Source organism: Psittacula echo (assembly GCF_963264785.1).
Source record: "Psittacula echo genome assembly, chromosome: 25".
In the NCBI taxonomy this organism is placed as follows: domain Eukaryota; kingdom Metazoa; phylum Chordata; class Aves; order Psittaciformes; family Psittacidae; genus Psittacula; species Psittacula echo.
The window spans coordinates 2,554,639-2,578,933 of NC_137760.1; the positions used below are offsets into that span (position 1 = coordinate 2,554,639).

The 24,295-nt window shown below is 49.9% G+C and overlaps 3 protein-coding genes across 6 annotated transcripts in view; all 3 read left to right on the forward strand.

The window, feature by feature from the left end:
• The first annotated feature begins 321 nt into the window (after positions 1–321).
• On the forward strand, positions 322–3,422 carry PCNA (proliferating cell nuclear antigen). Its single transcript, XM_080634696.1, has 6 exons — positions 322–662; positions 1,085–1,182; positions 1,950–2,017; positions 2,171–2,365; positions 2,646–2,769; positions 2,885–3,422. The coding sequence occupies exons 1-6, from the start codon at positions 442–444 to the stop codon at positions 2,965–2,967; spliced, it is 789 nt and encodes a 262-aa protein (XP_080490822.1). The 5' UTR covers positions 322–441; the 3' UTR covers positions 2,968–3,422.
• Positions 3,423–4,881: 1,459 nt separating this feature from the next.
• On the forward strand, positions 4,882–23,674 carry TMEM230 (transmembrane protein 230). 3 transcript variants are annotated; one of them, XR_013958530.1, is made up of 5 exons: positions 4,882–5,455; positions 7,384–7,511; positions 10,728–10,850; positions 11,587–11,865; positions 23,529–23,674. XR_013958530.1 is itself a non-coding variant. In XM_080634697.1 (4 exons), the coding sequence occupies exons 2-4, from the start codon at positions 7,413–7,415 to the stop codon at positions 11,725–11,727; spliced, it is 363 nt and encodes a 120-aa protein (XP_080490823.1). In that variant the 5' UTR covers positions 4,885–5,455; positions 7,384–7,412; the 3' UTR covers positions 11,728–12,800. The 3 variants fall into 3 exon arrangements, 1 of the variants encoding a protein (XP_080490823.1); XR_013958531.1 differs by lacking the exon at positions 23,529–23,674 and adding an exon at positions 15,870–17,077; XM_080634697.1 differs by lacking the exon at positions 23,529–23,674 and having other exon boundaries at positions 4,885–5,455; positions 11,587–12,800.
• The window catches only part of SLC23A2 (solute carrier family 23 member 2), a 72,217-nt gene continuing 59,662 nt past the window's right edge, over positions 11,741–24,295 (forward strand). Inside the window, exon 1 of one of the 2 annotated variants that reach the window (XM_080634690.1) lies at positions 11,741–11,865. The gene's annotated coding sequence lies outside the window, so the exon portion shown is untranslated. Of the gene's footprint in view, positions 11,866–23,744; positions 23,797–24,295 lie in introns of those variants that run through there. The other variant, XM_080634692.1, reaches the window with a different exon arrangement.

Here is a 24,295-nt window from a genome sequence, read left to right on the forward strand (position 1 = left end):
CCGCGGGCGGGAAGTGCAGGGGTGGCGGGAGACCCGCCGGGCCCCGCTTGTGGTACCGGTACCGGAACACGCCGGGGTGGGCCACAGGGATCCGGTGCGCGGGGCGAACGCGGCCTACCGGGGCCTACCGGAGCTGTTACCCCGCGCTAGGCCCTGACAGCCATATCGCCGCACGGCGAGGCGGATGCGGGCTCACCCCGTAGAGAGAGGTGGGGTGTGTGTAACCTGCGTGGTGATTGGTTCTTGCTGGATGAAAGGCGAGATTAAGGATAGGAGCGGCTCTGGGATTGGCGGAAGAGTGAGGGGACCTGTTATGTGAGCGTGGATGGGGAAAGGAAGGCCGCTGGCGATTGGTTGCTGCGGTGGTGGGCGGGGCGGAAGCTATAAAAGGGGGCGGTTGGCGGGCCGCGGTGGTTTAGTGCCGGTGCTGCAGCAGGGAAGATGTTCGAGGCGCGGCTGGTGCAGGGCTCGGTGCTCAAGCGGGTGCTTGAGGCCCTCAAGGACCTCATCACCGAGGCCTGCTGGGACCTGGGCTCGGGCGGCATCAGCCTGCAGAGCATGGACTCCTCGCACGTCTCCCTGGTGCAGCTCACGCTGCGCTCCGAGGGCTTCGACACCTACCGCTGCGACCGCAACATCGCCATGGGGGTCAACCTCTCCAGGTGCGGCGAGCGGCAGGCAGGCCGCGACGGGGCGGGCCCGGGTCTGAGGCGCGGAGCGGGGGCCGCGGGGTGGAGGCGTGAGGCGAGGCCGCTTTAGCTCTCGCAGGACCCAGGGTCGGGGCCGTTCTGGGGCTGTTTCGAGGCCATTCGGAGACTTTCGCGTCCTTCCCCCTCTCCCCCCCCCCCCCCCGCCCGCCCAGTTCTCCTCACGGATCTCGCGCCTTTTTTCGCGGGGCGCGCGCGCGGGGTCTCTTGGCGGCGCTGACGTCATTTTCCCGCGCCGAGGCTGTGGCGGGAAAAAGCTGAGTGCTGCCGCTATGGCGCCATGACCCTCTGTAGCCCCCCCTCAGCGCTGCCCTCATGCTGTGATGGGCTGTTCCTGCTTGTAATCCCGGAGTAACCTCCCTTCCCTGCCCCTACAGCATGTCCAAGATACTGAAATGTGCTGGGAATGAAGACATCATCACTCTGCGAGCAGAAGACAACGCAGATACGTTGGCACTGGTGTTTGAAGCACCAAGTGAGTGTTAGGTTTGAGGGTTAGCCTGCTGCCGCAGTGTCCTTAGGTAGTCCTAATAAACTATGCAGGTTGAAGGGGGGGGGAGGAAATGACAATAAAGACTTAAGGAGTGGGAGGGGTCACCTGAGACTTAAACTCTTGAAACAGTCTGGGGACATAAGCTTGACATTCTAAATGGATTTAGGATCATGGAATGGTTTGGATTGGAAAGGAGCTTAAGGTCTTCTAGTTCCAACCCTCTGCCATGGGCAGGGACACCTTCCACTGGAGCAGCTTGCTCCAAGCCCCTGTGTCCAACCTGGCCTTGAACACTGCCAGGGATGGGGCAGCCACAGCTTCTCTGGGCACCCTGTGCCAACGCCTCAGCACCCTCACAGGGAAGAGCTTCTGCTTAAATCCAACCTGAACCTCCCCTGTTTCGGTTTGAACCCATCACCCCTTGTTTTATCGCTACAGTCCTTGATGAAGAGCCCCTCTCCAGCATCCTTGTAGCCTCCTTCAGACACTGGAAGCCTGCTGTGACCAGTACTTTCTTTATAAGAGAAAAACTCTTCTTTAGGTTGCATGCAAATGCCTTTGGTGGGTTCCTGTCCCCTTACAAAAGGCTGTTTGGTCACTTTCTGATTTTTAGCTCTAATGAAGCAAGGTAGATCTTACGGTTATAATTGAGCTGGTTTTATCTGCCAGGGGAGGGAGGTGATGGGGCAACACTCTCAGGATGATAACTTCTCAGAAACACTTGGTCAAAACATGCTTTATTTCTTTAGATCAGGAGAAGGTTTCTGATTATGAGATGAAGCTGATGGATCTTGATGTGGAGCAGCTTGGAATTCCAGTGAGTAGCAGCTCTAATGACTGATTCTATGTCTTAGACATGGGTGTTTTCCCATGTTCATCCCAAAACTTGAGCCTTGGGAAGACCAAACCCAAGGGTAGTGACAACACCAGGCTCCTTGGTAGCAGTTTAACTGTGACTCCTCCTTTGCAGGAACAGGAATACAGCTGTGTAGTGAAAATGCCTTCTGCTGAGTTCGCCCGCATCTGCAGGGACCTCAGCCACATTGGTGACGCCGTTGTCATCTCCTGTGCCAAAGATGGGGTGAAGTTCTCAGCTAACGGGGAGCTGGGCAATGGGAACATCAAACTATCCCAGACCAGCAACGTGGATAAAGAGGAAGAGGCTGTAAGTTTGGTGCTCACAGTTCCTCAGTGTTGAGGTTTATGCTAATACAACTGATTCCCTCCTCTCTCATGGGCTAAAGCTGGGGGATCACATTGTTATTTCTCTAGTTTATGGATTAGAGCCCATAAACTGATGCCAGCTTGAGGTCCTGTCTGCTGGGACCCCTAAGCAGGGCTCGGCAGGGTGGGGATAGCACTGACCACCTCAAGATGCCTGAGTTGAGAGGCTTGAGGGAGCGTGGTGCTGGGGGCAGTAGCTGGAGCCTGACCTGCTTTTCTAGGTGACAATAGAGATGAACGAGCCAGTGCAGCTGACCTTTGCGCTGAGGTACCTGAACTTCTTCACCAAAGCCACCCCCCTGTCCCCTACAGTCACGCTCAGCATGTCTGCAGATGTTCCTCTGGGTAAGTAGAAGCAGCTCTGCTTGAGCACTGTACAATGCTGCCACTGGAAGAGCTTTAAGAACTCCTCACAATGGCTTTTGTGAGGAAAACACTGTTTCTTCTTCTTCTTTCCCAGTTGTGGAGTACAAGATTGCTGATATGGGACACTTAAAATACTACCTGGCTCCAAAGATCGAAGACCAACAAGAAGGTTCTTAACCAGAGCAGGACTGAGGGGTGAGGGGACAGCCTGGAGAAGGAAGTGGTGGTGGTAGCAGTTCCAGTGCATTGGAGCGTCGTACGAGCACTGTTAGGCCTGTTGTGTAGATACCTTTGTAAATACTTTTTACCTTCCTCTTTTCCTCTACTGCTCTCATTGGAAATAGGAAATGCTGTGTTTTTTCTAGTGTATGCCTGTACTTGCAGTAACCTCTTAGATGCTGTCTGAAGGTGAAGTATTTTACTCCTTGGCTTAGAGAAGGGGTGCAATATTTAACTCGAGGAAAGATGATGTTTCCTGGAGTTTCACCTGTGGAACTGTAGTGGACTAGGGCTGCTCTTCACTTATGCCATGAGTTAATTTGACCTTATTTCATCCATTTCTTTTTGAAGCTGATATTCCAACTGCAACTTGGAAAATGGAAATAAAGAATCTAATTTTCAAGGGTTTATCCTGGTTAAATGTGGGGTGGATGAATCCACACTTTGTCCAACTGTGAATGTTTCCTCCTCATTCCTTATCCAAAGGCACTGCAAGGGGCTTTCTAACACTGGAGTTGCCAGCTCTTGATGACTTTGCTGTTGAAATGAAGTGGTGTGGTTATGCTTTGAACAACTGATTTGTCTGTCATGGTCCCTCTAAGCAGAGGTTTGTGAAGTGGGTTTTCCTTGGAACACCTTAGCAGATTCCAGAGCTGCCTTTAGCAGGGGGCTGGAGCTGTCACTGCTGTCACTGTGTGCCAGTCACATGCACACTTCTACTGCTCACGTAGCACGCTTGGGGATGTTTCTGATCATGTTTATTGTTGAGGAAGACAAAGGATTTTACAGCATCTTTCACCCTAAAGGCTTGATCCTGAAGAATAGGATTTGGGGACAGTTCCTGTGGGTTTTGCTTTGGTTACTGTATAGCTATGAGCTCACCTTCCATCCTCACCCTCCAACTGGAGTGACTGCATCACGAATGACACTGTTGGCTTGAAGTGAGTGTGTGAGTATCTTCCCAGGGGGCTGTGTGCTTCCTACTAGTTGCAATACAAGTGTATGTTGAGCGTTAACTGCCTGACAACGCAGCTGAGCTAGGAGCATTTCACAAGGTGGCAGTGCTGATGAGGAAACAAATTCTGCTGTGTCAGTGATGGGGCTGCTTCTGTCTCACAAACTCGGCCTTGCTGGGAGCTGGGGATGGGCTTTTAGTGCCCCTGCCTTCAATTCCTGCTCAGTAGCAGCACTGCTTTAGTAGCAGAGACAGTGTTGACTGTGGTTTGCTGCTGTGCTCATGACTCCCAGTGTGGTTTGCAGCTCCTGCACTGAGCTTTCTCATGGCTCCACACTCCATCTTTTCCCTTGAACTTTCTTAGCTCACTGATTCATTCAGTACCTTTAAGAAAAGATCTTTAAAGCAAGATTTTAGCAGCCTTAAAGTCAGCAATTGCTGAGTTACTGCCTGGAATGCTGAGGTACAATAACCATAAATAGCCATTTTAACCTCCAGATGTGTCCCTCTTTGGCGTGGATCAACGTTGTACCCACAGGGCAGCAAGTAAATAGGTGCTCTGGTGAAGAATCAAGGGTTTGATGTTGAACCAGGGTAGGATTCTGCTTTCAGGGATGTGTGTGACTGGGACAGTGATGGAATCACATCCTTTTTGGTGCAGTGGGGGTTAACCTCTTCCTTGTGCTGTCATTTAACATCAGCATCTACGCACGTGGGGTTTGACTCGTGCTGTGTCTGCTTTCTGGGTAAATCCTGAAGGAAGCTGCGTGTTTACTTTGCCCTTCCCAAATCCTCAACCTTAAGATGTTCCCTTTCAAACTAAGCAGAAGGAAGCTGGGGGAGGTTTAGTAAATGTTCTGTGTTTGTCCATGTTTGGAGCAGCTTTTGAAGTTCACACGTGTTTAGAGTTTCTCACCAAGGAGGAAAGAAGAATGGGAAAGGGAAAATTCTTGGAAGCTGAAGGTTTTCCAGGCTTTAAATCCAGTGTGGATTCTATTAAGTGACAGGAAGTGGAAGTAGGGCGATTCCTGCAGTTCCCAGGAGGCAGAGCCCTGGCTCTGTGTCCTCTGATGGGTTAATATTCCAGGTCCTGGACTTAATTCCATGGCTACAGCTCCTGCCACATACTCGGCTCCGTGCTGGGACTGACAGTGGAATTCTATCCAGCTCTTCCTGCAGAAAACCCCCTTTAAGGCACGTGTAGGAGCGATGGGAACGAAGGTCCCTGTTCACAAAGCACCCACAACAGCAGCTCCCACAGGCCTTGTGAGCAGGACCCGCTCGGAGCCACCCTGCTCAAGGACACCATCATCCCAGCTTCCCATCTGGAGCATGAAGCTGGAAACAAGCCCTTGGAGCTGCGCCAGCGAGAGGCTGAGCCATAACCTGGAAGGAAACGGCCGTCATCGGCATAAACTTCCTGGGTCGCTGTGGGGCCGGAGCAGCGCGGAAGAGGAGCAGCAGCAGTGGAGAGATGGGATTGAGCAGCAGGTAGCTGGCTTTATCCATGTCCTGGGGTAGGGGATGCAGCTTGGGGGGGTCTCAGCCGTGTTGGGAGCTTCCTGCTCAGCAGCAAAGAAACCCTTTTGGGGCTGGAGGAGGAGGTGGGTGTTTGGGTTGAGGTCTGAAAGGGCGAGAAATGACATCTCCTTCCTTATTCCTGGGTAAGGAACAGAGGGCTCGTATTTAGACTGTAGTGTTAGAGCTACAATCGTGATTCACCCTTAGTCTTCTCTTAAAGCACACAGCAGTGAGCTTGTTTCTGGTGTTGAACTGATGTAGAGCACGAGGGGATTGGAGCTCAGTGGACTTGGACCTGGTTCTTAAAAGGTCTGAGAAAGGTTTGGTTTCTTGCCTTCATCTTTAATATCCTCTTGTTGGCAAACAAAAGAATGGGAAGGGCAGGACAATTTGTGCAAGTGTAGATTGGAAAGAATTCCTAGGAAGCCATCAGGAATAGGCTGGAAATAATGGGACAGTCCCAGCCTCGTGGTCCTTGGGAGTAAAATGGGGCTGAAGTGGGAAATCTGACCCATCAGATGTGCTGATTTCTTTTGGCTTCTTGCCCTTCTGCACTGGGAAGGCAGGAGGCTGGGGGGGGAGGTATTTGAGTTCTGTGACCTGATGTGTGTGGATCAGAGGATGCCAGTGCTACTCCATTGTGATATTTCCCCTATTGATGGGGCTAAAAGGGTTTTGTCTGTGCTTGGTTTTTGCTACAAAAAAGGGGCAAAAAGGTGCAGTTAAAGGTACACTGTGGGGTTCAAGCTCAGAGCGTGGTGGGGTTTTGTAACTGCCATACTTAATGGAGGAGGAGCAAACCTGATGGCAGGGGATGTGCCAGCCATCAGCAAGATGACAAATTACTTCAATTACTTCAAGTGCAGACTGAATGTTTTGAGGAGATGCTGTTACCTCAGATGCCAAACAGTGGTTTGGAATAAATCGGCTTTGTCCCTTCCCATTGGGACAGTGGGGATCTGCATGTTTGCTGGATAAGAAGCTGGAAAGCTGATTTGCCACCTCCGTTGTGGGTCCTGCAGAGCAGGTCAGAGCAGACCCCAGCAGTGCACAGGTCCTGCTGTAACGGGGCTCTGTGCTGGCTCAGGGATGTATCCACGGCCCAGATCCAGGCCTGGAGCCTGGATGGATGCAGTGAAACCACAGGGTTGGCTCCACAGCCAGGGCAGATTGCAGGGTGCGGTGTGGCTGCATGGAGCTGTGCCCCGATGTTCCCTCCTCTGTGACCTTGGACTTCAGCTCCTTGCTGGTTACCTCATCCCCTCGTCACGCTCCCCCGAAGTCAGGGCAATGACAGCTCCATTTCGTTCTCGTTTCCAGTGTTTTTTCTGTCCCAAAATGGATCTATTGCAAAACATCCGCCTGCTTGAAAAGCTGCTTTGTTCACTTCTGCTTTGGGCTCTTTTGCTCGGGTCCCTGTTTAGAAATAGCTGGAGCTCAGCCATCTCCCTGCTGGAAGTGCCAAATGAGAGCTGCTTTAGACGCTGCACTGCTGTGGAATGTTCTGTCTTGCTTTCAACACCTTAGGTTACCTTTGCTTTCATACCCTGTTGCTGTGCTTCTCTATGTTAGAATCCCAGCCTGGTTTAGGTTCAAAGGGACCTTAAAGCTCATCCAGTTCCAACCCCTGCCACAGGCAGGGACCCCTTCCACTGGAGCAGCTTGCTCCAAGCCCCTGTGTCCAACCTGGCCTTGAACACTGCCAGGGATGGGGCAGCCACAGCTTCTCTGGGCACCCTGTGCCAGTGCCTCAGCACCCATTTGGGCTTAAATACAAGGCTTTGTTTTAAATGATTTAATTCATGAACAAGGACAACGATGCCTTTTGGTTTGTTCCTCTTAGACTCGATCCATCCAGTTTGAACTGATGTTATTTCTCTATTTCCCTTTGTTTCCAGGCTCTAGCTGAGGCCCAGGCTTCCTTGGAATGATGCCATCACGTACAAACCTGTCTGCTGGGATTCCCAGTAGCAAAGTCAAATATTCCAAGCTCTCCAGCACCGATGATGGATATATTGACCTGCAGGTAAGAAGGGGGAAAGGAAACATGGGAAATAAGCAGGAGGAGTTGGAGACCTGTGTTAAGTCAGGAGATTATGATCTGGTGGCAATTACAGAAACGTGGTGGGACAGCTCACATGACTGGAATATACTCATGGAGGGCTATGTCCTTTTCAGGAAAGACAGGCCAGCCAGGCGGGGTGGTGGGGTTGCTCTTTATGTGCGAGAGCAGCTACAATGTACTGAGCTCTGTCCAGGAACAGGGGATGAGCGAGTTGAGAGTCTGTGGGTGAGAATTAAGGGGCAGGCTGGCAGGGGCGATACTGTTGTGGGTGTCTGTTACAGGCCACCAGATCAGGGTGAGGAAGTTGATGAGGCCTTCTACAAGCAGCTGAGAGCGGCCTCACAGTCACAGGCCGTGGTTGTTGTGGGGGATTTTAACTTCCCTGATGTTTGCTGGAAGGACTACTCAGCAACCCAGCCACAGTCCAGGAGGTTCCTCCAGTGTATGGATGATAACTTCCTCATGCAAATGGTGGATCAGCCAACCAGGAGAGGAGCGCTGCTGGATCTCATCCTCACTAACAAGGAGGGGCTGGTCGAAGCAGTAAGGGTTGAGGGCTGCCTTGGTTGCAGCGACCACGAGATGGTGGAATTCAGGATCTTGTGTGGTAGGACCAGTACAATAGCAAGTAGAATTGCAACCCTGGACTTCAGCAGGGCAAACTTTGGCCTTTTCAGGCAATTGCTAGGGGAAGTCCCATGGGCAAGGCTGCTTGAAGGTAAAGGGGCCCAAGATAGTTGGTTGGCATTCAAGAATTGCTTATTCCAAGCTCAAGAGCTGAGCATCCCGACACGTAGGAAGTCAAGGAAGAGGACCAGGAGACCTGCGTGGCTGAATAAGGAACTGCTGGGTATGCTCAAGTGGAAGAGCAGAGTTTATAGGTCATGGAAGGAGGGGCTGGCCACTCGGGAGGAATATAAGGCTGCTGCTAGAAGATGTAGGAAGGCAGCTAGGATGGCTAAGGCCTCCTTAGAATTAAATCTGGCCAGAGGGGTCAAGGACAACAGAAAGAGCTTTTTCAAATACATAGCTGATAAAACTAATACCAGAGGCAAGGTTGGCCCACTGATGAACGGGATGGGTGCCCTGGTGACAGAAGATACTGAGATGGCAGAGTTATTGAATGCCTTCTTTGTGTCAGTCTACTCTGTTGGAGGCAGTCCTGAAGAACCCTGTACTCCTGAGACCTCAGATGAAGTCAGGTCACTGGAGCGGTTTGCCTTAGTCCATGAGGAATGGGTTAGGGACCAGTTGAGCAATCTGGACATCCATAAATCCATGGGTCCAGATGGGATGCACCCGCGGGTGTTGAGGGAACTGGCGGAAGTCATTGCTAGACCACTCTCCATCATCTTTACCAAGTCTTGGGAAACGGGAGAGGTGCCTGAGGACTGGAGGAAAGCAAATGTCACTCCAGTCTTCAAAAAGGGCAAGAAGGAGGACCCGGGTAACTATAGACCAGTCAGCCTCACCTCCATCCCTGGGAAAGTGATGGAACACCTTATCCTTGATGCCATCTTAAGGCATGTCAAGGATAAGAGGGTTATGAAGGGCAGTCAACATGGCTTTACCAAGGGGAAGTCATGCTTGACCAACCTCCTAGCCTTTTATGAGGAAATAACATTGTGGATGGATGATGGCAGAGCGGTGGATGTGGTCTACCTTGACTTCAGCAAAGCATTTGACACAGTCTCCCACAGCATCCTCATAGCTAAATTGAGGAAGTGTGGCCTGGATGATCAGGTAGTGAGATGGACTGCGAACTGGCTGAAGGACAGAAGCCAGAGAGTTGTAGTCTATGGGGCGGAGTCCAGTTGGAGGCCTGTATCTAGTGGAGTGCCTCAAGGGTCAGTATTGGGACCAGTATTATTTAATATATTCATCAATGATTTAGATGAGGGAATTGAGTGTACTGTCAGCAAGTTTGCTGATGACACTAAGCTGGGAGGAGTGGCTGACACACCAGAAGGCTGTGCTGCCATCCAGCGGGACCTGGACAGGCTGGAGAGTTGGGCAGGGAGAAACTTGATGAAATATAACAAGGGAAAGTGTAGAGTCCTGCATCTGGGCAGGAACAACCCCAGGTTCCAGTATAGGTTGGGGAACGACCTGTTAGAGAGCAGTGTAGGGGAGAGGGACCTGGGGGTCCTAGTGGATGGCAGGATGACCATGAGCCAACACTGTGCCCTTGTGGCCAGGAAGGCCAATGGCATCCTGGGGTGTATTAGAAGGGGGGTGGTCAGTAGGTCGAGAGAGGTCCTCCTTCCCCTCTACTCGGCCCTGGTGAGACCGCATCTGGAATATTGTGTCCAGTTCTGGGCCCCTCAGTTCAAGAAGGACAGGGACCTGCTGGAGAGAGTCCAGCGCAGGGCGACTAAGATGATTAAGGGAGTGGAGCATCTCCCTTATGAGGAAAGGCTGAGGGAGCTGGGTCTCTATAGTTTGGAGAAGAGGAGACTGCGGGGGGACCTTATTAGTGTATATAAATATATAAAGGGGGAGTGTCATGAGGATGGAGCCAGGCTCTTCTCAGTGGCAAACAATGATAGCACAAGGGGTAATGGGTACAAACTGGAACACAAGAGGTTCCACTTAAACTTGAGAAGAAACTTCTTCTCAGTGCGGGTGACAGAACACTGGAACAGGCTGCCCAGGGAGGTTGTGGAGTCTCCTTCTTTGGAGACATTCAAAACCCGCCTGGACACATTCCTGTGTAACCTTATCTAGGTGTTCCTGCTCTGGCAGGGGGATTGGACTAGATGATCTCTTGAGGTCCCTTCCAATCTCTAACATACTGTGATACTGTGATACTGTGAAACCGCTTCCTGCTGCTCCTCTGACTGTAAACTACAAGGAGAGGCTGCTTCCGCTTTGCACAGGCACGGAGGCTGTGGTTTTGTTTGTCTCCAGTTGGGCAGCCTCAGCTCAGGGGTTGGAACTGGATGATCTTAAGGTCCTTTCCAACCCAAACCATTCTATGAAGCAAGCTGCAAGCAACCGCTTCAGCCCTTCTCCTCCAGGAAGCCCCATAGATCTCAACTGGAAAGATGGTGGCTGCTTTAATGGGGTCAGATGGGTCCCATGTCACTCTGCTTCCGCTGGGTTCACGCCTCTGCCATGGTGGGAAGGGGCTGTGCTGAGTAAAGCTCTTTCACATTTGTGATTCCTTCCATGCAGTTCAAGAAGAGCCCACCAAAAATCCCCTACAAGGCAATTGCATTGGCAGTCGTGCTCTTCATGATCGGGACCTTCCTCATTATCATAGGAGCCCTCCTCCTGGCTGGATACATCAGCAAAGGCGTAAGTGATGCCCCTTCTGATGTTAGTTCTGCATCGCCCATTCCTCAAAGCCTGCCATGACCCATTACAGTCAGTGTATTCAGAGCAAAAGGCAGCCATCATCCCCTCCACCACCCCGCTGGTGTTTGCTGGCTGCAGTCCCATGTCTCTGGCAGCAGAGCCCTCTGATGCCTTCAGTTAGCAAGCCTGGAGCACGTTCAGAGCTGGGTTGAGGCTGTGCCAGGGAGGGCAGGGTTTCATTTCCATGCTGCATCCCTGCAGAGGTCAACTTTGTGCTGGATCAACGCTCTTGTGTAGGAGGTACCAGACCTCTACACAGGCCACATCACCGCTCTTGTCTCAGTGTTGAGGACCCATCAAAGGGGCTCTGTTCTGGGTGCTCCACGGCACACTTCTTTTACCTTGTGCCTCTGGAATTGCTTTACAGTGGGCAGCCGCAGCTTATCACTGTGGGAGCAGCAGCGTTTGGGCTCTATCAGGCACAGTCCAGAGCTCTCCTGTTCCATGTGATAGGAGGAACCACCCCTCTGATTCGAAGAAGTTCAGTTGAGGGCTTCCTGTAGCAAGGAGGAGAGGATTTAGAGCTCAGCCTGAAGAAAACAGAGATGTTTCTCTGTTAAGATGAGGTTTTGGGGGGGTTTTTTGCCAGCTGCACCTTAGGGATGAACAGTTCAGACCAAGGACCCATTCCCCCATACAGATCCCTTCTTACCACTTGTGCCTCTCTCCGCTGCAGGGAACAGACCGTGCTATCCCTGTGCTCATCATTGGGATCCTCGTGTTCCTCCCAGGCTTCTACCACCTGCGCATTGCTTACTACGCCTCCAAGGGCTACCGGGGCTACTCCTACGATGACATCCCGGATTTCGATGACTGAGCAGTGGAAGTCACCACATTGTACTTAGGTTGGCACTATGAGCTGTGTTAGTTACCCTGGCGATCAGAGAGGGCTGTAGCTGAAGTTAATCAGGAGACACCAGTTCCTGGTGTTGCAGGTTTCAGGATTCACCATCAGGTGAGAAGAACATGGGCTTTTTAGGGGGGGTTTTCCTCTTCTGGTTATATGATGCTGGTTGCTTGTAAGAACCTGTCCTTGGGCAAGGCAATTCTAGCCCTCTTCCCAAAATAGATGAGCCAGTCTCAGCAGCAGCAAAGAGATTTGGGCCTTTTTTAACTGTTTTAGAGTGTCCTTTAGTTTTCAGCGAGCTTGTGGCTGTCGTTGGGTTTCCCTTTGCAGACAAACCCTTTGCAGTTCAATTCTCCTGCTCTCTGCCCATCAGAAATGCTTCCAACCTACTTGTCCTGTGCTTGTTGGGAATAACTAAAGTCAGGTGTGTACAACAGGGGGGAAACTACACCTGAGATCATCTACACACAGTGCATTTGCTACACAACCCCTCATCAGATGGACCAAGCTCGTGTATTCAGCACGCCCATGCTTGAGGAGAAAGCTTTGTCCCACACCAGTGTTAACTTGGCAAAATCTGCTTATCCTTTACAAAGGTTCCTATTGGGTTTTCCTTATGTTAAACAGAAGGATACAGGGGGAAGGACTGGAATTCACAGCAGGGGTCAAGTGTTGACATAGCAGACATCTTGGGTTTGAGTGGTGTGGCTATTGGAGATGCTTGAATTCCAGCTGGCTGGCTGTATATGTGGAATCGTTTTGCCCTCATCTAGGTAATACGCTGTGCGTAGTAAAAAGGAAATCCCTATCTAGTTTATAGTGAATAAATCCCATTTGTATTACTTTGCCAGCTTCAGTGATAGGTTATTCAGGGAAAACAGATGAGTAGCTCTAGTTTACGTCAGGTAAAAACAGCCTTTCTCCTGAAGTGGGATTGAAACTCAGTGTCCTGGAGAACAAGTACGTGACAAGTAGTGATGCAACTAAAGTGTATTTAATGCGAATAAACTTCCCTCTATTCTGTGTACAAATCATAAGCTTGTCTCTTGCCTGTTCACAGGTCTCGGTGTGCACTAAAAGCTGCTTGGGGCAGGCAGGTTAAGGCTTTAGCTGAATCTGCTGCTGGCTTTGCTGAACCAGCAGCTTCCAACAGCTCCATCTGCTCTCCAGGACCCTGGGCTGAGCTGGGATTCCTCTCCCTGGTGCAGCAATGCAGGGTGCCCTGGGATGGCTGCAGAATGTGCCGCTTCAGGAGGTCAGGATTCGCTTTCTGAACCTCAGGTGCAGTCCTTATTAAGCGTGCAGAGACCCCAGGTTTCAATTGCTTTGGTTTGGGGTCCAAAAACCCAGCTCCTTTTGCTGTGTGATGTAGCAGGAGCAGGGTCTGGATACAGCCTTCAGGCTGGTCCTGGCTCTCCAGAACTGTCAGGTTTGCCTCATGTTGCCTGATGATTTTTGATGGAAGAGCAGTGTCATTGTTAGTGCAGAGCAGAGCCATGGAGCTGTTGAGATGGGAACAGCATTGGATGAACGCTTTGCCCTAAAAGTACTCCTAAACCTACCTGGTTTCCTCTTCCAACGTTCTAGATTAAACCCAAAGCCTGAGCCAAGACCTTTGGTAACCTCCATCTCTCCCCTCGTTGGACTGCATTGGTTTGTGTGTGGTTGAACCCTGAGGAATAACTGAATCCAGGCTCTCCCTTTCTGGCTCTGCACGTTCTCTGCTGCCTCACACCGGCCCTGTCGCCTTCCTGACACTTCCCAGATGTTGTCACATTGTGCCTGGCAGCAGCTGAGCTGCGTCCATTAGAGCTGGGTCTGGCCGGGAGAGCGGCTGCTGACGCAAAGCCATGAATCAGCCTCTCTTCGGGGGCAAGAATGTGGGGTTGTTTGGGCCTTTGGGCAAGGGGAGAGGAAGTGGAAGGGAAGTTTAGATGGAAAAAGAAAAGGGGGAGGGAGAAGATGCTTTCAAGTGGGGCTGAGAGGATGCAGGAAGCTGGGAAGCCTGGTGGTTGGCTAAGGAGAAGTAAATGCTTAAGGATAATAAAAAGGGGTCAGGAGGACATTTCTGGGGGAAAGGGAATTAATCCATTCCTGTTCTGTTTGACAGAAGCAAAGGCCTCTGGCAGTGCAGTGCAGAACGAAGAGCAGCCCCTGCCCTGATGCTCAAGGGTTGTCTGTATGAGGGATGGCCCCAGGGAAATTCTCTTCTCTACAGGGATTGGTTTATATCTCATATGGAAAAAAGGAGGCATTTTGGGAAAGAAAGAGGGTCTGTTGAGCGCTGGAAGAATGCAGATCCAGATGACTTCACTCTTTGAGTTGACATATTGCATTCTAAGCAGGGCTGTCCTCCAGAGTGTAAGATGTTCAAATGTCATTAACCGTAGGGTAGCTCATAGCCAGGGTTCCATTTTCTCTTGCAAAATACCATGAGTTTCCAGGTATTTCAAGAGATTGGAAGACTTTACTGCAAGCATCTTGTTTCTCCAACCCAGGGCCATGCCGCAGCAGTGGTGCTGCTCTGCTGTAGATCTGAGTGCAATCAGTGCATCAGCCCTTTGCTGTGGGTAAAGCCTTGTGCAAGGATGAAGCTTTCCTCCAGAGTGGGGCTGGTTTGGTGCTGATCCATTACAAAAGGATCTTTCCAATGTTCCTGCCACTCCTGCCACGCTGGGGACCTGCTGCAGGAGCTCCATGGCTGGTTGGACTCCTGCTGCCTTGCCTGAGCTCCCTGAGTGCAGAGCCGTATCCTTCCCTTCATCCGGGCACCAGATGCTGCAGCCAAACTGCACAGCTCATGGTTCTGCTCCTCTCATCCCTTCTGGAAGATCCTGGGAGTTGTGGGTTTGAGAACTGCCTGACCCATAGAATCCCACTGGTTTGTGTTGGAAGGGACCTTAAAGCTCATCCAGCTCCAACTCAGCACCTCGCCACCCTCACAGGGAAGAGCTTCTTCCTTATCTCCAACCTGAACCTCTCCTGTTTCAGTTTGAACCCGTTACCCCTTGTCCTGTCACTACAGTCCCTGATGAAGAGCCCCTCTCCAGCATCCTTGTAGCCCCCTTCAGACACTGGAAGCTGCTCTGAGGTCTCCACGCAGCTTCTCTTCTCCAGGCTGAACAGCCACAATGTTCTCAGCCTGGCTATAGCACAGAGGGTGATAGGAGAAGCTTCTGGTTCTAGAGCAAGGCTTGAATGACAAATAAGGCTCTGGCTGAGCGCTGATGGATGAGGGTAATACTGAACATTATTGAGCATCATCCACTCCAGGCACTCAGCAAAGCAGCTGTGTCAGGGGAAAAAACAGTTAAATAAGGATTTATATGGCTTAATGGAGTATTATTATGCACTGCAGCTCTGGAGAAAGAGCAGGCACCTGACTTGAGGCTTTTCTCTAGGTTACGAGTGCTTCAATTTATGTACCCTCAGTGATGTTTTCCTGTTGCTGTTGTGTGGTGTGTTTATGTCATTATGCACTTTTTAATACTATGAAGTTGCTGGAAGGACATTTGGAAATGTGATTCTGGAGTCCTGTGGCCTGAGCCAGTGAATTATCCCCAGTGTGGTATTTATAAAAGCAAAGACTCATTTTAAGTCAATCTTACGATTTCTTTCTTTTATGTCTAGAACAAAGCGAACTGAAGTTCCCAAGCAGTGTCCCATCAAAGGACACTTCTCTGAGTAGCAAAGCTGCTTGAAACATGGAGGTGAATAGACCAGATGAGCACAGGGTGCCCAGAGAAGCTGTGGCTGCCCCATCCCTGGCAGTGTTCGAGGCCAGGTTGGACACAGGGGCTTGGAGCAAGCTGCTCTAGTGGAAGGGGCCCCTGCCCGTGGAAGGGGGTTGGATCTGGATGAGCTTTAAGCTCCTTTTGAACACAAACCAGGCTGGGATTCTATGACTGTGATTCTCTGCTCCTTCTCTCCTCATCTGCTTTGCCTTGCTGTTAACAGCAGATTGTGCTTCCCAGGGCAGAATGGAGCACGCTCCTCTGCAGGCAGCTCCTTACCACTGTTGGTGGTGCAAATGCCACCAGCTGGGAGGGATGGCCACCAGTGGCTCCTGGCTCAACAATGCTGTGTGTAACTGGTTTTCTACTGCTTCCCAGGGCGAGGTCCCATCAAGAAGGGAAGTCAGGCACCAGACTTGTACCAAGTGGTGACATTCAAGCATAGAGCCAAGGAGTCAACCTCCTGCCCACACAGCGGGCTCCCAGGAGAGGCTTTGCTGCCAGAGATGGTGTGAGGAGCACAGCAATGGTCTCTGCCAACTCAGGCACTGGGTAAGGCTGGCAACAGTGAGGGTTTACAGCAAGCACCGCATCCAATGCTGCATCAGGCATTGGAACAGGCTGCCCAGGGCAGTGCTGGAGGCACTGTCTCTGCAAATGTTCACACACCATGTAGACAAGACCCTTAATGCCATGGGTTAGTGGTGGCCTTGGCAGTGCTGCGGAACAGTTGGACTGGATGAGCTTAAAGCTCCTTTCCAACCTGGTTGATTCTAAGGTCCCTTCCAACACAAACCATTCTGGGATCCTATGAGCTATCTGTGGAAATGAAAGGGAGAGAATGTCGTGACTCACTTGGAGTGAGCTATGGCTCCCCATGGTGTAACTACAACCATAAACCCATTGCTTTATTTGAACAAACAGCACAATCTGCAGCAGCATCTCTGGTGCTTTGCTGGTGCCCGTCACGCAGGAGCACTCAGAGCAGCCCCTGTGCTCAGGGTTTCTTGCTTTCTGTCAACTGCAATTAGCCAAATCCAGCACCACTTGCCACGGAGAGGCTCAGCGCCCCGCTGTGCTCTTCCAGCAATATGGATTTTGCTTAGCGTAAAAGACAACGTAAAAGCCCTGCAGGGCAGGAAGAAATGACTCGGCACAAAGGTTCTGTCGCTTCTAATCACATTTGTCCTGTGCTCCGCTTATGCCCTGGTCTAAACGAGTTTCTCCATGCTCCCCCCATACTCCTCCCCCTTAGGCCTCATCCTTTAAAGTCCCAAGTATCAGCCCATTCATACAACTGCCCCTCATATCTTCTGCCTCCCCTTAGACACGGGTTAGTGGTGGACTTGGCAGTCCTAGAATAAAGGTTGGACTTGATGATCTTAAAGGTCTTTTCCAACCTGGTTGATTCCATTCTATTCTAAACCACTCCTTGAGCTTTCTCCCAGCCCTTCCTTGGAGGGTTTGGCCTGCTCTTCCCATTAAGATCTCTACCTGCAGAGCACCTCCAGCACTCCTTGGCTGATCCCACCTTCCCGCTTGGCACTTGTGCTGTGCTCCGGAGCTGCAGCTCATCCATTTAGCAGGTAAGTGTAAACTGCACTTAGAGCTTTGGCTTGCCTCTTCCAGCTTGGGGATGTTGCAGCCCTGCCTTCATATTCTGCCTTCACTACCTGGTGTAAAGAAATGGTCTTTGCCTTCTTCCTGGAGCTCAGGGCTCAGCCCAGCCGTGTTGTGCATTCCCTATGTGAAATGTGGATGTGCACGTTCACAGCATTTCCTTTCTCCTTCCTTAACACTCAAGCAGCTTGAGGTTTTTAGGAATGCTGGGTTTAACTAAAAATAGCCCAGACAGTTCAATGCCATGAGAGATCCCTCCCTCCCAAGAGAATTGACTTTGTTCTGAGACAGAGCCAAGGGATAAGAGGAAGGGGGAAAAAAACCTCAGGGAGTAAAAAGCTTAATTGTGGATCAGCAGTGATTGATTGCAAATGATTTCACAGATTGTTTTTGCCTAGGAAGGTGTTGAGAAACTTCTTTTAATTGGAAATAATGCAGTTATTAGGAGGTCTGTTTTTGTGGCCTGCATGGACAGAGCTTGCTTATGACAAGAATCAGGAAGCAAACACTTCTCCTCTCCACTGCACTTGCCATGATGCTGGCCTTCATCTCTGGAGCAGCATAAAGGCTACTTTGGAGCTTGCCTCTCTGACAGTAACACATAATCCATATGTGAATCCATACAGAGCTTTTCCAGTTCTCTGCAGTTACAGTAAGGAACAAAACTGTGACCAAATCTTCTTTGAGAGGACTCTTTCTGCTCTGCTGAAGCAGCTGCTTTGGCACTGAACACCTCAGTTCTGTGGAGGAATCACCATTCAGGGGTGTTCAGATGGGGTAGAACAAAACCCACTAGTCATCACTAATTCATTTGATTGTGAAACACTTACTTGGACTGAAGTAGGAGCTGCTCTTAAGTCTTTAAAGGATTAGCTGCCTGCTGGTCTTCCATGCCTGCAACCATTTATCTAAGCCACTGCTGCAAATCATGCTGTTAACCTGTCAGGCAAGGTTAACCTTTCTTTCCTTGGCAGTGGGAAATGCGTGGTACATGTGGGATTGCCGATGGGATAGTGGGAAATGACTGCATCCACAGTCAGAATGTCTGGGTTCTTTCCCCAGCTTCTTAAAGGAGAGAAAAGACACAGAATGAATATATTGATAATCGGCTACTTGAGGATACTGCAAAACCAAATGAGGGGCTGTAAAGAATTTAGGGAACATGAGATGTTTGCAAATGCATCCTGCCCCCTGCTTCCATCTTTTCCGTGGGCTGTTACCAGGGCAAATAATTCCTCTCCCTCCTGCTGACTTGTCAGCATGCAGCATTGCCATCCTGCTCCATCCTCAGGCTTGCATTTGTTGTCCCGTGTTGCATCATGTTCAGCACACGAGGTCAAAGCAACTGGCCAAAAACCAGCTGCCAGGGGAGGGTTTGCTCATGCAAGAGCATCAGTTTCTGAGCTAAAAGCCATGCTGAGCAAAGGAGACTTTCATTCTAGCAAGAATCCTTGAAGCAAGCTGGGAATTCACCTCACAAGGGTTATTTCTTCCTCTTATGCACGTAGTATCTTCAGTGTAAAGGGAAAGATCTCATGTCCTTAAGCCTACAAATACTGATTAGCATCACCATATAATTTTCGAGCAGTTGTTATCATTAGTATGTCATTAGGAAAAGTCAGTGATTTGCCTTGTCTCTCAACACACCAGTTCATGTCGCAGCACGACTTCTCCACTGCTATTCTGGGTGCTGCTTTCCCAGACAAATGTCTTCTTTTCTTTGCATTTGATCCTGCAGGTCAAGTGAATCCTTGCTGCCTTTTATTGCACAAGAACAGAGGCGGGATTGTAACATGGGCCAGGGCATGGTCTCCGACTTCAAATGGAGAAAACTGTATTTGTCAAGGTTTCTCTTTGTTGGGTGGCTTCAAAGTTCAATTCACAAGCAGCTTGTGTTCTAATCCTCCCCGTGGAACGAGGGAGGCTCTTTGACTTGTGCCTGCAGCCACTGAGACACTGAATGCTTGAAGCTGGGAGCCTGCTCCACTCCTGGGAGTTTATCACAGAAGGGAAGAGGGAAGGTTGGAAGGGACCTTAAAGCTCATCCAGCTCCAGCCCCTGCCACAGACAGGGACACCTTCCACTAGAGCAGCTTGCTCCAAGCCCCTGTGTCCAACCTGGCCTTGAACACTGCCAGTGCCTGTGCCAGGCTATAACCAACCTGATCTTCCCCTGTTTCAGTCTGAACCCATCACCCCTTGTCCTATCGCTCCAGTCCCTGATGAAGAGTCCCTCTCCAGCATCCTTGCAGCCCCCTTCAGACACTGGAAGCTGCTCTGAGGTCTCCCCTTCAGGAGCCTTCTCTTGTCCAGGCTGCCCCAGCCCAGCTCTCTCAGCCTGGCTCCAGAGCAGAGCTGCTCCAGCCCTCACAGCATCTCCATGGCCTCCTCTGGACTCACTCCAGCAGCTCCACATCCCCCTTGTGCTGCTACCCCAGAGCTGGACCAGGACTGCAGCGTGGTCTCCCCAGAGCATAGCAGAGGGGCAGAATCCCCCCTCGACCCTTTTCCCACCTTTCAACAGGGCCCAGGTCTCCAGAGGGACTAAGGGCTGGCACAAATCCCTTCTCCCAGCTCTGCTGTAGTAACGGAAAGTCATTTACCAGTGGCAAGATGAGCCAGAGCTTGCAGGAACACTTCAGTGACACTGCCTCAGACTGGCTGACACTAACCATGAGTTGTGGAGAGGTGGCACTTGAGGCAGGGAAGGAGTTAAGACAAAAAAGGGCAATTTGCTGGGGAGAAGTTGGAATTCATTGTCCAAGGCTCCGCTGTGGGTTTCCTTTTTATCCTTTCCTCTCTGAGTCTTGGCTCTCAGCATAAAGGGGGTTGCTAGCCCTTCCTCTCCCTGTTTTTATTTAGACTGTGAGCCCTCCGAGGCGAGGACTGTACCTTAACCTGTGTGCAGCAGCACAGTGGGAAAGCTTCATTGGCAGGGAACTATAAATAGTGAGCCTGTGCAGCCCTGTGGCATCCATGCTTGCTATAATTGCCTCGTTTGTGCTCCTGTGGCAAGTGTTAGTTCAGCTGTCAGGGAAAGGAGGAACTGAAAGGCATTACCAGAGGCAACTTCCAGCTCTTGTGTTGCCCACTGGGCTTCGGTTTGGGTCCGGTTCTCCCTCCTGCCTCCAAGTTCTTCTTTTCCTGTGTGTAAATGATGCCCAGTGTGATTTGGACACTTCCAAAGCTGCAAAGGGCTTGTCATGGTGCTGCCTGTTTCCATCTCATGCCTCAGCACCACACATTTGTTTTGTCCTTTCCCATTTGCTCGAGGAGGTTGATTCTGCAGCAGTGGTTTTCCTGTCGCTCCTGACATCACTGTGTTGTGTTACTACACGCTTTCATGAGGAATTAGATGAGTCATGGGGCAATAGCGGATAAAAGCAATGGCAAAGTCCAAGCCCACCCTTCTTCCCTAAACAGTCTGCAGCTGGTCTGTGAGAATGGCTTGCAAGTGGGTTTAAGTGATGAAAGGTTAAACCAGCGATTCTCCCTCTGCTACCACTAGGAAGGTCTGAGTAAGCAACCACGAGAGTGCTGCTGCCTATTCCCTGTACCATAAAGGACTTCATTTGAACTCCCAGTAGAGGTGGCTTAAGAAAACATGGGTTTTATTCTATGCTATAAAATCCCTCTAATGGACTTAATGATTCTGTGTGCCAAGTCCACATCCTTCTGGAAGCAGTTTCAGTGGAAGAAAATTGTGCTGGTCCTGCCTATGCACATCTGTCAACAGAAGCTGCCACTTACTGCTACAGCTTTGAACAAGAGCCACGCATGAGCTTGACATGAGGTGGCAAAACCCAGCTTGTCCCCTGCTTGGAGACTGTCTCTCCAAGTGACGCGGGCTTCAGCCGATGGGTAGCTACAAGCAAAACACCAGTGTGAATGTGCACCAGCACAGCAAAAATGTCACCATGGGCTCTGCAGTGCCTCTTCTGCTGCCACAATGTCTCAGAGTCAGGAGATGTGGCTCCAGCAATTCAGCACTATTGGCAACTGGAACCTGGCAGGAAAAGAGAACAGGGAGGATAAATGGATGCTGTTTTCCTGCCCCCCTCCTGCTCCCACTCTTCCCAAGATGTAAGAGCTAATTTCAGTGGCTGTGCCTTTGAAAAGAAGACTGGGAATGAACTCTGAGAGGTGACTAAGCCCATCTCTTCCTTCCTCAGCCAAAGACAAGCCTTCCTCCTGACTCAGCACGTTAAATCTCATCTATTTGGTACAGCCCCTGAGGTACCAGACATAACAGCATCAAGAAAATTAGTTTCCCATCCAAAGCATGAGCTGTGCAGATGAGTTAGTGTTACTGTAAGTGTTCTTGCTTACCCTTCTTTCCCTGTATTCACGGAAGACACGTGGTCGGTGTCGTTTGAACAACCCTAGAGCAAGAAGCAAAGGAACCTGCTCTGGGTTGTTTGTACTGCGCTGGCTGCCACAATCCGCTCTCCATTTACACAGTATAATGCACAGACAAAGGTGAAGAAAGGTCTCATCTTTCCAAAAGCTACCAGAGATAAAACCATCTTGATAAAAGCAGCAGGGATCCAATAATCCTGCAACCATGCAGATTGTTTTCTCCTCCTCCCCTATCGATTTATGATGTGAATTGAGGCCACTCTAACTTTGCAGCCCCTGCCATTTATCTCCCTATATAGCAAGCCCAGCAGTACATCTGCCTCTTGGATCGCTGGCTGAAGCCTCAGTAACTTGAGTACTTGGATCAAAGTCGGCTGAGATCCTTGGACCAAAAGCCCTATTTGCTATTAAGAGCACTTTGCACTAATTAAACTTCATAGAATTCTCCTTGGGTTTTCCTGCCTCCTTTTTGCAGCTGACACAAGTGAGGATTTAGCTCAGACGAGGTTGTTCAGGTTTAGAAATAGTTCTTAGAGATCAATTTTTTCACTATCTCTATTTCCATATAAGATAAGAGGGGAAACAACAATCGACTCATGACTTTCCCCAAGAGAAACTACGCGTTTAAGTAGGTGGAGGAACCCGAGGTGGTGTTTTCCACTAGGTGGTGGTAGACAACATTGTTTAAGAAGGGTTTTTCACTCTTCCCCTCTTTATCTGGTACAACAGAAGCCCAGAGTCGATCCTGTTCCATGTTCTCTTCCCATTACAGGTACTACTCTATAGTCCAGGGAAAGAAGCCAAAGCATCACTGCTGGTGAGCTCTTAACTCTTTTCTTGGGGAGGTTTTTTTCCACCTCCCAAGAAGCTGTTGAAACACCAGAGGTTTCATTTCTATTTTGTGCAACGCAGTAAAACCTATTCCCGTTATCCATAGACATGTGTGCTGGATTGGTCTTAACTCCTGGATCTATCAATAGGAATCACATAAAATAGTGTTGATCTGCTGGGGGGCAGATTATTTCCTTGTATAAAACAACCCTCCAACCCAAAACACACCAAGAAAACCAGCCAGGGAATTGGAAATGAGCCATGGATCCCAGACCCAAACCAAGCATCCTTGGATTGAACTGGATGCGAAGTTTATATTTGGTCATTTGGAGCTCCCGGACTCAGATCAATGATTCACACCCCCGTCTGAGGCAGCACTTTGGTTTAAAATGGAAATATTGAGTAAACAGAAGGGATTCCAGCCAAAAACATTTCAGTTTTGGTTAAATTTATGCCGGTAAGGTCCATGCTGCATCTCAAGAAAACCCTGACCTTCTGTAGCCCTGTCCTTACCATTCTATTTGCACAGAGCCATGAAGAAACAAACAACATCAAGCTGGCAAGCTTGGGGAACATGCTCAGAAAAGGTTACCTCCGACTATCGCAACAGTCTTGTGTTCTTTGGCTGCAGGGAAGGACACAGAGCCCAGCCTAAAGGCTCCACTACAATATCTCCTCGCAAAGACTTGTAGCTCCACATGGGCACAACCTCACCACAAAATCAAGTCCCTGCTTGCATCCACGGTGGAGATGTCGCGGTGATTCAGGCTGGCAGACATCACAAAGCACTATTTGCTCATGTGCTCTCTACTCGTTACTACTGTGATTACATTAACACTATAATATCTATCCTGAGTTATGAAAGCAAACGTAATGGGGGATTAGTACAAAGAAGAGAGGGAGGAATCTGGACTCCAGGAGCGCAGTGTGAGCTGAAGAACATCAGCGTTACAGGAACTTAGGCCAGTTAAGGCAATTACAGCAGGAATTCATTTTGATGGACAGGTATTCTATACTGGTTGAAGTGGGAAGAGTGGTGTAAGCCTTCTATTGTGGCTGTCTAGATGCAGCAACACCTCACCTGATCAGGTAAATCCTCAAGTAAGCTTTGAGGAGCTCAAATAAGCTCCTAGATTAGAGGTACCATAACGAAGAAAATACCAAAGGGACTGGGTCTCCTTTAGTTCTGCACAAGAAATGATTAATGATTGCTGATTTCTCTTGACAGCGTTATTCTCATGAAGGACATGCACATGCACATCCTGAGTCTCCGATCCTTCCGACTGTTTTATGATCCTGTGAATCACTGAGGCAGAAAGGGACTGAATGTCTTTATGGTTCGTCACTGCATTTTAATAACAGAAATTATATATGCCAAGTATTCCAGTAAAACAGTTATTACTTCTTCTACAGCATACAATGGGCTCTGGCTCCCTGAAGGAATGAAATGCCAGGGCATTTTCTGGACTTCCACAGCACAGAAGGCCACCTCGAAGGTAATTTAACTATTTAAGAGGAGCAAAAGGCTGAAAAATGCATTTCCTGGGTTTGAGCCCGTGGTTCTAGGGGGTCAAGCTACATCAGATTCAATTCTTGGAGCACTAAATCCACTTTTATCATCTTTGCCCTGCCCATCCTTGGGATTGTCGTGACCCTGAGGTCTCTTTCGCTGTTCCATTTCAATCTGACTGATGCCCAGGTCTGCACTTCCCTTGTATCTCTCGTGTTGTCCCTTGCAGTGTTACCTGTATTTCACTCTGCCACCCTCCACCAGCAGAGGGTTAGGAAATTATAACACTCATAAAGAAAGGCGGTGTCTCTGCCAGCCATTTCTGAACACAGAAAGGCTGCATCACTGAATGCATCTGATCCATCTTCCTGCACAAACTCCTGTCAACAGCGAAACTGCTGCAGTCTCAATCAATCTTGCATTACTAAAATGGCCCTTACGTCACAGCACCACGCTCCTCTACCCTAACAAACAAAGGCTATTAC